Below are 15,533 nucleotides of genomic sequence, written 5' to 3'. Positions count from 1 at the left end.
GGTCAGGGGCATGAGTCTCGTGACTGCACCAAGCCCAAGAATGTGCCACCAAAGTGCTGCCACTGCGGACTTCCTCATACTGCCAGTTTTAAAGGTTGTTCGTTCTACCCCAAGCCTCGCTCATCCTTTGTGCAAAAAGGCATATCATATGCAGATAGAGTAGTCAACAATAGTAATGTTACTCCCCCACAGATGGCGCTACAAGCAGCCTTCCCACAACTCAGTGAGCTCCAAGCACAGCTCGACGAAGCTAATGCGGTAATTCAAAAGCTCACAACAGCCATCTATATGTTTGCTGATGTAGCGAAGTCAATTCCTACCGCCTCTATGACAGAGGACACAGTCAGGCCAGCTTCTCCCAACCATGGACAATCACACCTCTCGGCAAAATTCTCCTGTTAAGAACCTGCTCTGGAACGCGCAGAATGTTACCTCCAACATACCGGAACTTCATGAATTTATCCAGCAAAACGACGTGGACATCTGCTTAATTACAGAAACCCATGCTAACCCTTCGCACTCCTTAAGGATAGCCAATTATTTCAGCTACCGTAGTGATAAACTCCACCACCGTGGTGGCGGAGTGCTCATATATATTAAAAGGACTTTTGATTAATATCTGAAAAGTGCAGAAAATTATGATGATATGGAAAGTGTTAAAGTGATGGTGAATCTACCCAACATTGGGGAAGTCACTTTCTGTGCGGTGTATAACCGCCCTGGAAACAAGCTCAGTGCTGCAATTCTGGATGGACTTATTAACTCGGACTCCCCCACCTTTCTAGGAGGCGACTTAAATGCCAAGCATCTCCACTGGGGATGCCGCAACTCTAATTATAACGGACGCATAGTGCATGATTTTGTGTGTAATTACCCTGTTTTTCTTCATGTGCCTACCTATAGGCCTAATATGCTCAACCGTCGGCCAGATATTCTGGATATTTTTATTACGACATTCAATATTCCCATGGCTATTACGGTAACACGTGACATGTCTTCTGATCATGTACCTGTGCTTGCTTACTTGAGTGGAAAATGCTAAGAACCTACCAGCAATTAAGCATACTGAGTGGGATCTTTATCATAACATTTTGATGACCACTGATTTTAATTGTGACTCGTTACAACGCACTTCGGATATTGAACGTGCTGTAAAATACTTTACTTCGTACCTGCATTCTGCTAAGTCCCTAGCTACGACTGAGGTTAACTGTGTCAGACATAAGCACACGCTTCCAGCCAATATTCGCGAAATAATCTGCTTTCGAAATCATCTCCGAAAGGAATTCAATCTCACCTGGGATCCTGCTATCCAAACCCAAATTAACAGGCTTAATAGGAAAATCAAGCAAAAGATTCAGGCCCATCGTTCTAGCTTATGGCAGGATAAGATGGAAAAGATCATTGACGAACCTGGCGCCATCTGGCGTCATACAAGGACGCTAAAAAGCCCCTGCTCTGCTAGAAAGCCGCTCAAATGCGATAACGGAATTGCTTACTCCGACCATGACAAAGCGAAACAAAAAAGACCGTATGTAAATTAACAGGCATTCTCAACGCATGTTTGTATCAAAATTATTTCCCGCTTTTCTGGAAGCAAGCAAGCATCCTAAAGATTCCTAAGCCAGGAAAAACACATGATTACCCGGCAAACTTTAGACCCATCAGCCTGCTGTCCTCCATAAGCAAGATCCTGGAACGTATTATTTATCTCAGAATGCAAGAAAACTTGGATTTTCTCGTTGATCACCAGCACGGTTTCCGGAAAGGACTATCTACCACAACGTAGTTAGTTAGGCTCACGGAGTTCATCGGCGCGGCTATGCACAACAGAATGAGTGTTGCTATCCTGATGCTAGACGTGGCAAAGGCCTTTGACTGCGTCTTGCATCCAGGCCTAATCTAGAAGCTAATTCATCTCGGATTCCCCAGGAATCTGATACTCATTATCAAGTCCTTCCTTGAAAATAGAACTTGCACCGTTGCAGTTGAAAGTGCAACTTCATGTGTCAAAAATATTTATGCAGGTATTCCTCAAGAGTCAACTTTAGGCCCACTTTTTTACATCATCTATACCAACGATTTCCCATGCTTTACCGAGGATACAAATGTTTTCGCAGAAAGCTACGCTGATGATACAGCGATAGCCACCAAGTCTCTAAACCCAGAATATGCCTTGTCAAGAATTGAGGCCAAAATTCCTGCTATTGAGGGGTGGTGCAGTCGCTGGAAAACGCGTATTCAGCCAGAAAAATCCAAGATTCTACTCATTCTAAAATCGCAGACTGAGGGAACGTGTCAGAACTGGAGTTAAACTTTTTGGCAAAATCATCCCTACAGTTGATAAAGCAAATTACCAGGGTGTTACCCTTAACAAGAACCACAATTGGAAGGATCATATGCTTAGAGTAAGCAGAAAAGCACATGGGATCATTTTCAGGCTTTTCCCTCTCCTAAAGAAGGAAAGCCTCCGCAGTGGCTAATCGCACCTACGGTGCGAATAGCTAATAGGCTATTAACACCACCTACGTTCGCGCATGCGCACAATCAGCCCAGGTACCAGCATTTTACGCCGATTTCCGTAAGGCAGGAGGTAGCGAGAGCTAAGGTTGTTAACCCTAACTCAGCAATGGAAAGGGTTGTTAATAGTTCACCAGCTAGAGAATAATTTGCAAGTAATAATTACCAGTTACAAAGACGAAGTCAATCTATATACATGATAATGTTCAGGAAATGATTAGATAAAATAGGGATTTAATGATGGTTCTAATTGCAAGCGAGGATGAGTAATTAGTTATAAAATCTTTAATGTATTGACAAAAAGGCTACAGAAATTACTTAAATTCTTTTATTTAACAGAGGAATTTTTATGTAAACTTAAACCCTAGTCTTATAGCATAGGACTGTCAGAATTTATTATTCAATAAGAAAACTTACTGAAAATTATAATATTCTTATATATTCATCACTTTTTCAGTATCCACACATATTTATAGGTTCAAATGCCATATTTCAAAATCAAAGTTATTTATGAAATCAAAGTTATTTATGAAATTCTTTATAAAATCTGATAAATCATTTGTGTGTGCAAATTTTTAAACCTAAATCTCTTCATTAAATTATTTCTGTCTTTTAAATTACATCCCATTATTTATTTCAATTTAATTTATTAATGTGGTTGTACTAATATTTCAAAAGTTTTTGAAGTACGTTTTGTGTCCTAAAAATGCTAAGTATTTCCTTAAAAAAATAAGCAGGCATACAGAATAATTCATTTAATAGTTGATATAATCGCTTTTAACTTATTTCATGTCTAAATTTTCTACACAGAAATCCTCTATCTAATTTTTATTATCTTTTCTCGGACGAAATTTTTCAAAGAGGAATGAATTAAAGTCTTGATTGCGCAAAACACATCTTTAAAGCTAAATGTAAACAAGATTTTGTTTTAAAAAATGTAAACAAGATTTTGTCCCCCTCCTCCCAAATCAGTCATTTAAACTATTCCAACCGTTCAAAAAAAGGATAAACGTTGCGGACATAAAAATCTGCCCTTTTTTATATATACTTTAATAAAAGAAAATGTGTTCCTTCTTTTTATAAGAAAAGGAACCCATTTTCTTTTCTAAACTTTTGAAAGTCGTCAACGCTTAAAAAATGATAAACTACGCCAAGGTAGTAACTCGCCTTTAAAAAAAAAAGATTCACTACAACAGTTCGCATACGTAGAATCAATTCCTTTTGATTGGGTTAAAATGACGAATCTGGCAACTCAATCATGCGGGGTTAATGTTGGTGCAAATAGCTTAAGCTGCTAATCGCACCGGTGGTGCGAATAGCATCGGCCGAAAACCTCTCCCTCAGGCTGAAAAAGAGGATTTATGAGACTGTAATCCGACCCATTCTCACGTATGCTTCCCCAGCCTGGGCAAACTACAGAGCAAACGAGATTAGAAAACTCCAAGTGCTTCAAAATAAGGTGCTAAGAATCATCACAAAAGCTCCTTACTATGTTCGGAATAAGACCCTCCACTCCGACTTGAAAATAGATACTATTCAGGACTACCTCAGAAGAATAAACAACAACTTTTTTAATAATATTATCAATGTGAATCCCGCTAATTTCACGACATTCTTATCTACGAAATCCTGGCTGAAGACAAAACCCTCCGCCCCTTCACCGCCCATCTCTTGAGTTCAGATCTCGTCAACCAATCAGATGTCGCCTCTATCTCAAGCAACAACCCAGACGCGCAGTGACATCGTTTTTCCAGCTGAAATGTTCTGACATGCTTTCTATCATCTAAGTTATTTGGATCTTCTGAACATTTTAAGTGCTTATCCTTGATATTTTAAGTTCCAGTTTTCTGGTTTTCAAGCAGCATCGATCGGGGTCAGTTTCTGGGAGGATGACCTCCCACGTGACTGGCTCCAACGAATGAACAGTTAGTATTCGGGCTATCCTACACAAATCATCCGAAGTTCCTCCCTCTGCCCCGTGCTTGGTGGATCCAAGATGTAACAGTACAGGAGCAAGGTGCTTCTTTTTTCTCTTTCTCTGGCACATTTCTACATCCACGAGAGAAAATTTGTTTCAGATTTCTACTCTGTCAGACCCTACATGGGATCACATTAGGAACTGACAAGAGCAGGATTTTGCTTTCCTGCTGAAGGCCAGTATAACCGCAAAGTTCCAAAGGCGACATTTTGGTCCGCTCTTTATATAACTGTAAAGGGTATTGTAACTGATGCTATATGTAGCTGTAATTGTATCCAACCTTCATACGCCTACCAATAATTTCAAGAAGTAGAAGGTACTAGAAATATCTCTGCGCAGGAGAGAAAAGTATATAAGACCTCACAGCATCAGTTTCCCACCTAGTGCCCACCTGTAAATAATGTACCCAATATGTTTATTAGCATTCTTAATTTTGTATCTTACTCATTTATTGTACTGTGTATTTCTTAAATTCACTAGTTTTATTCACATTCTACACTCATTTTATGACTCCCACTTAGTCATGCCTTTACCGGGCCGGTTACTTGCTAGTGAGCTCTTGCGTTGCTGGTCTTCCTATTCTTTATCCGTCTTTCTCCTCCTTACTGCGGACATTATGTGAAGATAGTTCTATGTTATTGTGCCCACCCGGCATAAATTTGATTGAGCCAGATAAACTGCTGATCTCAGTGGTATTCTGGCTATAAGTTATCAGTCAGTCAGTCAGTTTCTCTCGTTTTTACCCAGCTCCGAGTGAGCTGCGCTGTTTAGATGCGCTTTGCATTGCGTTGTGTTTAACATTTAGAGCAGTTTGATATAGTTATTGATTGTACTCTGTGATAATGTAAAGAGCTGTACGAGTATTTTTGTGGAATGTCCTAGAACTGTGAAGGTGTTCTTTTTGGTAAAAAAATTTTATTGTATCATCAATTCTTTGTGCATTCAATCTATCGCGAACCAGTATGAGCGCAACAATACTTTAGCTCTTCATTTTGATTTAAAATTTTCTATTTACTTTAGTGGCTGCAAATAATCTATTTTTTAAAGAAATGTATTATTTAACTAATTATTCTAACGGTAATTTGAGAAAATTTATTCTTGCTTTCAATTGCTAATCCTTGAAGTCATCATTAATTCCTTTTATTTTAACATAGAATTAATCAATCATTGTTAATTCCTTTTAGTTTAATGTAAAACTAATTTACTTGTTTTATGCAAATAAAATGGAGAAGGTGCTTGTAAATTAGAGAAAAAATTAACAAGGGCTCACGTAAGACCCTACAGCTCACCACTGCATATAGAACAAATATCTTTTCTTAAAATTACAATAAACCGAGGCTGACACAATTTCTCATGATAAAAGCATTTAACTGAATGTTGCACTTGATAATTTAAATAAAATGGTTATGCAAAATATTACCCTGGAAGCTTTAGAACTGATAGGAGTTATTTCATCCACATACTCATGAACTTTCATTTCAATAAGATCTTTAAAAGTAGTTGATGTATCAGGTATGACCCGTTTGCCAACAATTTCTGACACCATCTTCCAGTGACGTATTTTCATGCCAGGGTTACAAAGAACGATCATAGCAGGAACAAAACGCTAGAAATAATTAAATTACTGAGTTACAGAAATATATAAGTATCAAATACACTGAAAAGACCGATAAGTTAAAAATATAACAATAATCTCTATTATTTGTATAGCAAATTATTACAATTTATATAGTTTTCCGAAATACAAATTGCAAGATTTGAAAGTAACTGCTTTAAATTAATTGAAACAATAATTGTTATACTAATTACTAACAATTATAAATAAATAAAATAAATATACAGAAAACGAAAATAATTTTTTATATTTAAAAGAATAAGAATGATTGCTGCTTTATAATTCAGATTATATAACTGAAATAAAAGTGGATGTAGAGTAATCTTAGTCTAATTATGAAATATAACGTTACTTCATTTAATAAGACTGTACATTAATTAAAGTTTAACAACAGTTAGTTGAGATGTTATAAAAATAATGTACAGACAGAAATAACAAAATTAAATGTGCAGGCTGTTCAATAAAGAAAGGCATTGCTTTTCATGGAAATATCTGGTGTTATAGAGCCACATCTTCTTTTGAAGAAAAAACTATTTAGACTGAATAAAATGACTAAGCTTCATTCAAGGACAGATCATTTAATTATTATTATGGGTTTTTAATTCACTTGCTTCTTATCTGCATATTTTGTTTGTTTAGAAAAATGTCTGAATATTGTAAATAAAATGGCGCCATTGAATGTACTTTCCATAAAACAGCAACAGAAATTTAAGAAATACTCTATTCAACATACTGAGATTCAAAGTACATTGATCATGTTTCCCTTTAGTTTAAAAAATATTTTGAAATTCTGAAGTGATGAACTGAGTGTTCCTTTTAATGGTTTCATAGAATAAACAGAGACAAAGAATAAAGTTCTGAAACACATTCTTTTTTTAGGAGGGGGGGGGAAGCAAGAACCAAGAAAAGCTTCATCAACATAATGAGAAACCACAAGTATATAATATAAGTAGAAAAATTAAAATACAGATATTGTTTTGAGATGCAATGTGATTTGCAGCATACAATACAACATTTTCTTTTTCTGAAACTTAATTCTGAGATCAAAAACCAGTTCTGAAGATGCTCACGATGCTTAATGACAGTTAAAGGTGTTATATATTCTTTTGACATTATGTTTCAAATTACTTTAAATACATCTTTAAAGAATCACAGCAACAAAGTTAGAGAGTGAAAGAAAGTTAATTTGGGCCTAGTCCCCCCCCCTTGTGTGTAGGTGTGTGAGCAGAAACTCTGAAAAATCAGCTGCCATCTTAGGAAGAATCAAGCCCAAGATTTTTTAATTGCAAGCTTAAAGTATTGACCACTCCATCGAAAGCCTATATATCCTTTAATTCTTTCCAATTTCACTTCAAGAAGAGTAACTGAACATGACAAAAATGCTAATACATAAAATTAAGTGCATGTACTTCATATACTACATATGCCAGTCTTCACTGAATAACCTATGCAATAAATACCTTAACTAAATACACATTCTTACTGCAAATTTAGTGATTCTTTTAATAACATTATCTATTATTTTCAATGGTGGAAGTATTTCTTCAGTGACTATGTTTTTCTTCGATTCCTTCAGTTTTTCCTTCAATAACTTTTGTAAACATTTCTTGATTTTGAAAGCCTCAATTTTAAACTCTGATACTTTAGCATCAATAGCAGCAGAATCAAACTCATAGAATGCACCATCCATCCATCTAATTTTTAAAATAATTTATTATATAAGTATTAAAAAACACAACAAACATAACTTCATAAAATTTATCAATAAATATTTCACTTGTAAAATTTAAAGTTCATTCTATCTACCTATAATAAATAATTTTTAAGGAAAAAATTCATGAAGAGGAGATAAAAAGAGCAGTTATGCATCAAAATGCCATGCAAAAAATATTAAAATAATTTGTTTTGAAAATTGAACAAAAAAATCTAAAAAATTTTCACACCTTCTATAAATGAAAATAATATCATTGCCTCAAAAAACAGCTAAATTTTATCTAAATACCTTCTCTCTCTCTATATATATATATGTATGTGTGTAGGTATATGTATACAGAATTCATTACAAACTGTTTTCAAAAATCATGAAAGTTTTAAAAAAATTACTATCTAAGATATTAAATATGTCTTTTGCAATGTACTGCAGTGCATACAAAGTATATTACTAATCACAGAAACAATTGGAAATCTATCCTATTAATCTTCATGCATACTCAAACATCATGCTTCATATGTAATTAAAGACTGCCTGCAGTACAGCTTATTGAGGCATACTCAATCTGGAAAAGAAATATTTATCTCTGTAGTTAGTGCAAAAGTGAAATTTAACTGACTTTGAATGAAACTTGATCGTGGGTACAGAATGACAGTTTTCCTAACTCTGAAAGCTTTTCTTATGCAAATGTATCTTGGATCTGAGCAAAAGAACTTCACTCAATCAGGATAGTTATGATCTGAAAAGGCTGATAAAACAAAAGAGGTGAAATGCTGCTAGTACAAATCATCACATTAATATATTGAAGAGCAATAGCACAACAAATTGCAGCTTAGTGCAATGCAGGTGCATCACAAAGCAATTAAAAGCAACAAAACTGGACTCCTGATTATTGAGAAAAGTTTCTTGACCCAAAGAATCTCATTTCTATTAAATGAAGAGAAGATAGGATCAGAATATGGAGCAAAAAGAATAAATTTATGAAACTCTCTTGTTTAATGACAGCTTTTCAAGCTGATAGAGATAACATAATGGTCTGGGGAATATTTTCCTGAAGTATAATGAGTTCCTTCATAAGTCTAGTAACTCCTCTCAATACCTCAGCTTACCTCAGTATCACTGCTCATCCCATGCACTCATTTAAGCTGCAATGCTCTCTGATGCAGAAAGTCGCGCTCATCAAGACAATGCACCTAATATCCCTATATGGTTGGTCTCAAACTTGTTTGAAGAACAAGATTTTGAGTTCAAATTGCTTCTATGGCCAACTCGGTCTTTTGATTTAGTCTTACACAGCATTTATGGAATAAAGTGAAAAGATCAATTCAACCCGGGAAGCAACATCAAACAATATGAATAAGCTTAAAAACACCATTATGTCAAAATGTGTTAATATTCATTAGGAATAATATCAGCACATTTTGAGTCCATGCCCAAGGGAATATTGACTGTGATTAAAATGTATACCAACATGCTATAAAGGGGATTTTGAATATTTTGGCTACACAATACTTAAATCACACTGATTATTGTAAGAATGATCCAAATATATAAAAAATTATTGGGAAAAGGAAAATGGCCACAGTACCATGGAGAACAATCAGCTACTAAATAAAATTGGTCACTTATATGGTCCAAAACACACACCATGGTTCTAGATTTCTTCATTAACCTAGTGATGTAATGTAAATCTTACAATTTTTTTCCCTGAAAGTTCTTCAAATATTTACTCTTGGTGTGTTTCATAAATAGCTCCTCTAAACCACATGAACATATTGATTTTCCCCGCAAATGTGTTGAAAAAAAAATCACCTGACAGTAATATGTCATAATGAACTATTGATTTACCATGCATTTCATTCAAGATAAGGACTCTTGGAAGCAAATATTAGGAAGAAATATGCAATCATTTGCTTAGGAAACACTGTCTAGTGACTTTAATAAAATTTTATACCAATATTAAAATGATTAAAATTTGTACTACTGTTAATATTATTTTAAAATTTCAAATTGAAACATTATAAGGGCTATTAAAGTGTCTTAATATTTTTCTAGGCTGGGGATTGCAGCATTTTTAAAAACAGGCATGCAAAATTACATAACAACTTGAAATAAGTGAAATCCAATAACTAAAATCATACAAATTATAAGGACAACCTTTAATAAATAATGAAAATAATCATTCATGTAACTATTGCATAGATAATTAGGAACTATATGAAATGCATGTATCTGGTATTCATTACTTGTGCTAGAGAATCCATTAATGTGGAACATGAAGCAATAAATAACTTGAAAAATTAAATAACATGTTATTATATATATATATATATATATATATATATATATTACTTGTGATACATGCATATATATATTCACAGAATAGAGGATATATATATATATGTGTGTGTGTAATAAAATTTAAATGAATATTTATTATACTCTATAGTTGTATTATACATAATAAATTATGCTTTGAAATTAGTGACACACCAAGAGAAGTGTTTTTTTTTTTTTTTTTTTATTTTTTATTTTTATTGGAGCAATCATTTAGACACAAAGAATTTATACAAATAGGATAATCATTTTGATATGGAGATAATATAAACCTCAATATAAGCAGAAAATTGAACATAACTTCTTCTATGATACGACTTGTTTTAAAAAACATGATCAGATTTATTAAGATTTCCAATAAATGTTAAGATAGCAGTAAATTTTTATTTAAAAACCACAAAAAGACAAATGAAATTAATAAAGTATTTTCAAAATGTGCAAAAATCTTAATAGTATATAATTTCTATTTGAACTTAGTATCTTTATACTACCCTTATTAAAAGAATAATTTTGAAACAAGATATGAAGTTTACAAACTCTTTTTCAGCTTCATCCCATTCAACATATAACTGATACAGCTGGGAAAAAGGTTCTATGACATCTAATATTGTTGTAACTTCAGGATATGAAGTAGGAGCTTGTTTTGCTAATGACTCTTCCTAAATATCGTAATAATATTCATTCAGTTCAGAGAATAGAGGAAAATATATACATTAACTAAAAATAATAATCTGACATTAATACCAATAAAAATAAATATATACAGCTAAAGATTCAATGATATTTGTAATTCCTCTATACAAAATTAGGAAGAAAATCTCTAAAGCTTTAATTTTATGACTCAAAAATAAAGAAATAAATTTGAATTTATTGATAACAATTTCATTATCTTTTATAAATTCCATTCCATGTTTATTTAAATTACAGGTACTAAAAATCATTTAAACATAATGGTTACTTTCAATACAGAACTGAATATATTAGACAAATTCAATGTGTAAGACAAATTTCATTTTTAGCATTAAGATAATAATAAAAATTTCCTTAAATGATAAGAATAATTTTCAAAAAACATTTCACATCAAAATTTGGATTAAAACTTTAAAAAAAATTTTAAGTCGCATAATTATTATACTTTCTCAATTAAAATTAAAAAAAACTAACATCATAAATATTATATATATCACATAAATTTACATTTTTAGGATTAAGATATAGTAATAAAAATAATAATAAAAATTCCCTAAAAATAAAATTAAATAACTTAAAAAAAATACTTCATTTATCCATGCTATTGCTGCTTCAGTAGCCTTTACACGCTTGACTAAATTCCTAGCTTCTTTTCTATACTCTTGGACCATATTAATATCACCCAGAGTTTCCAGATCAGCAGCATGTTCAGCAAGGTTTTGTAAATCAACTTTCACTTTCTTTATGGCAGCTGCCAGCTTATCTTCAAAACGCAATTTTGATTCTTCTAAGATCTAATACAAGTGCAGAAAAATTTATTCATACTTTCTATTACTTGGGGGGGAGGGAAATCACAGTGATGTATAATGCACAGATTTTAAAATATAAATAAATACCTTTGAACATTCCTTGAAAATGGGATTGAATTTCTGAGGCCACATCAACATTTCAATATTTAATTTTACATCATCAGATTCTAATGGTATAAGTTTCATGAGCTCTGACGTTTTAAGTAAAGCATCCTATAATAGAACAACAAATAAATAAAATTTAGTTTAGTCTAGTTAAATTTAACTAAATTTAAATGAAATAAAATTTAAAAAATTAATTTAAAACTTTCAGAAAAAGATAAACTACATAATTTTTGAAAAATTTCTGAGACTGATGCTATGTCACAAAATTTGTTATATATGAATATATAAAATATTTTAAACACGTTACCTTCTAAAATACCAGCTCCCTCACAGTCACATTTTTTTTATTAATGTGTGGGCAATTGCTGAACCTCTTTCAGAACTTTTACTGGTAACTTACTTCACAGTTTCCTTCAAATCTATTTTTACAAATTCTTCTTAAAGAAAATATTCACTTTAAGCCTACCTTATAGGAATATGTGCAAATTTTTGGAGAACACAGTAGATGAAGACCTGATACTTCTGCATGAATATGCAAGATGAATTGTGGTGCTTCTTTTATAATCTTTTGGAAAATCCTTAGCTGTCCAGTCATCCAACATCTCACGAATGAAAAAAAAGTGAATGGAGAGTTACTTTACTAGTCAACAGTTAAGGTAATGAAGGTATTTCCTAAATGCAAAGGCATAATTTCTTATGAAATTTTTCACAGAGTGACACAATCAACAAAAAGCACTAACTGCAATTGTTACAGAATGGAAATAATTTGCATAAAATATCTAGATATCTTACAACTAACAAGGCCATGACAGTGCTCCAATGTAACATTTAGCACTTGTTTAACTGTGAAAATGAGCCAACAGTGCTTCAAAGGCATCTCCAATTTTTAAATCTCCCACTTTCTGATACAGTCAAAAGTCGTTAATCCGGACTCGTTGGGACTTCGGCGATTCCGGATTATCGATTTTCCCGGATTATAGATCATCAGTTTAAATCTGGTAAGATGGCATGCAGAAATTATAAAATTAAAAATATGAAACCGTAATTTATGAAATAAAGAACAATTATGATCTAAAGGGTATCAAAATTTACAAAAAAAAAGCTTAATATTTATTTGTTTACTTTACTTTCTTCGCTATCGGAAGCGAATTATAATGACGAGGAATTTGATTTAAATCATATCAAAGACGGAGTACATCCAAGGGCGTAGCTAGAGGGGGGCAAGGGGGGGCATCTGTCCCCGGGCGCAGAATCCAAGGGGCGCCAAACTGATGTTACGACATTTTAGAACTAAATCTTTTCCATCCTTGGCAAGCAGTAGGGGGCGCGAAATCTTCAGTTGTCCCTGGGCGCTGAAAACCCTAGCTACGACTCTGAGTACATCGAGATGAAATACATTTAGTACGGAATTGTAAGCCAAATAAGATAAAAACATCTGCCCTGAAGATAAGGATAGTGCTGACAGATCAACTTCCAATTCATTGCGCGCCGCGGCGTCCCCCCGCCGCAGAGCAGCGTGAAATTGATAAACAGATTTCGGAATGGTTAGATAAACAAAGGATATGCCTTTATCCATTTTTTGCAGCAATTCCACTTTTTGTTTGATGGACTCCGAAACATACTTTCGCTTTGTAGATCCTTTACATATTAGTAAATATATATCGGAAATTCTATTTGACATAATCGAAAGTTCAAACTTACTTTTATGAAATTGCTCTAACAGTCTGCAAAAAATAATAAGCCGGATCCAATTCGAAGATTAAGAAACAACATTAACTGCAACATTAACTGAATTAGATAATTTTAGCTTAGCTTATACCGTCCGATATACATTAAACGTGCATGCGTAAACGTATTTTGGGCATGCGCACACGCATATTCGTAGTCGTAAAGGTCTTACGCGCATGCGTCAACGCAACGCACGCGCAGACAGTTTGTAGCTTTGAGGTCCGGATTATAGATCATTCCGGATTATGGGTGTCCGAATTATTGACTTTTGACTGTATTTAAATATTTTCCCAATAGGAAGCCATTGAATGAAGATACTGTGAATGCAGCTTCAGAGGATGCAGTAGAAAATATCATCAAAAATGAATTTCAGAAGTATTTCAAGCAGTTTTGCTATCGAAGATATGGATTCAAAAATAATTACATTTTGAAACTTACAGTGTTTAAAACATTTTCATAAGGCTAAATTTGTCAGTATCTCTCTGAGAATTTATTGAATCTACTAAGTATTAATCCATCAGAAACGTATTGCAAACATACAGAACTAACAAGCAATACATACCTTTACTTTCTCTAACATTAAGTCAAAATCATTCTTTTTCATATTGTCAAAGTAATGAAATAAAGCAACCATTTCCTTAGCTGTTGCTGGAACAGTCAAGAGAGTTTTCTTCACTGTTTCAAATTCTGAACAAATTCTAAAGAAAAAATATTACATTGAATTACATTACTTCAAATTATGATCGTAGTAGGAACATACATTTAATACAAAGAACAGTATTTAGATATAGTAAATTTTTATGAAGGAAAAGTAGTAACCATGCACAGTGCTGGTTTGTTGCAATAGCACAAGAAACATGTGCTGTGGGCCCTGAATTTCTGGGATTCTAGCTGCACTGCACATAATTGTCAGACACTGCATCATTTCATTTTCTCATTCAAGCTTAAAACATTGCAGCTTTTCAAGGGAACTATTTTGAATAAAATTTGGGAGTTGAAGGGAAAACATAATTATAAAATTACTAAGACTGGTACTATGTCATAAAATTTGGGGATACGAAATTATTTTAAACATGTTACCATCTCTCTCACAGTCATGGTTTTTAGTTTGTGTATTTAAAAAGATAGATGAGAAGACCTTAAAAAAGTTCTGAGCTTTTAAAATGCATATTGTTTCCTTCTAAACCTAACAGTGCTTTTTTGAAGCAATTAAGGTTTCTCTGTTTGGGTTAAAAACAAATTCTGAAAAAAAAAAAAAAAAAAAAAAAAAAAAAAAGGAACTTTATTTTTTATATTCACACAAGTTGGATGTAGAAATACAAAAATGCAATAAAATCAAAAGTGCTAATGATCTTACAGTTTCTTAAACCAAATCTGACTATAGAAAACTTGTAAACAAATGCATTAGTTCAATCTAAAACTAAATTGTGCAGGAACTGTCCAAATTTATCAAACTGTTGCTATAACAGCAAAACGTTAATTAAATTGGACTGAGTTTCAACAAAACGTCAGTTAAAAATAATTTCTTCCTTAATTAAAGTAATTTTTATATTTAACTTCCACATTTGTTACTATTAAAATGAAAAAAATTACTTTCTTCCAAAATTTCATATGAAAGTAGCTTCAATACATATACACAGATGATTTCAAAAGGACATGATTTCACATAAAATTAATTTAAAAAAAATTGTTTGGATTTTACAACCACAGACAATTAATAAAATAAAGTTATATTAGCTAACATGTTATGTTGTTAAGACAATAAACTGCTAGCATACTGTTATGAGTATGTACTTCATCTTCAAACTATTTTTTGGTAAGTGAAACATTGATCAGTAATTATTAGATCAAATAATTAAGATTATAGTTTAGAACAAATGACTATTTTCACACATGATACTACTCAAAAACTGCCAACCTACACTCAGTTTTAGTATTTTCAGATGTTTTTCAGTGGATGATTGAATTAGTTGATTTTTACTATATTTTCTGAAAATGAAATAACATGAATTCTAAATAATAAACTTCTAACCTCAAGCC

The 15,533-nt window shown here is 32.8% G+C and overlaps 1 protein-coding gene across 1 annotated transcript in view; it reads right to left on the bottom strand.

Annotated features, from left to right (window-relative positions):
* LOC118183862 (dynein axonemal heavy chain 7-like) overlaps positions 1-15,533 on the bottom strand; it is a 368,025-nt gene that overhangs the window by 332,838 nt on the left and 19,654 nt on the right. The window contains exons 13-18 of the mRNA XM_085812440.1: positions 14,056-14,191; positions 11,748-11,873; positions 11,439-11,645; positions 10,699-10,820; positions 7,597-7,807; positions 5,919-6,104 (exon numbers count right to left, since the gene is read on the bottom strand). Of these exons, the coding sequence (XP_085668566.1) occupies positions 5,919-6,104; positions 7,597-7,807; positions 10,699-10,820; positions 11,439-11,645; positions 11,748-11,873; positions 14,056-14,191 (988 nt within the window). The remainder of the gene's footprint in view (positions 1-5,918; positions 6,105-7,596; positions 7,808-10,698; positions 10,821-11,438; positions 11,646-11,747; positions 11,874-14,055; positions 14,192-15,533) is intronic.

This window comes from Stegodyphus dumicola, chromosome 3 (assembly GCF_044657685.1).
Source record: "Stegodyphus dumicola isolate Sdum_Otavi_A_Nest chromosome 3, ASM4465768v1".
Classification (NCBI taxonomy): Eukaryota; Metazoa; Arthropoda; class Arachnida; order Araneae; family Eresidae; genus Stegodyphus; species Stegodyphus dumicola.
The sequence above is the reverse complement of the archived record's forward strand: the minus strand, read 5'-3'. Positions and strand labels throughout refer to the sequence as shown.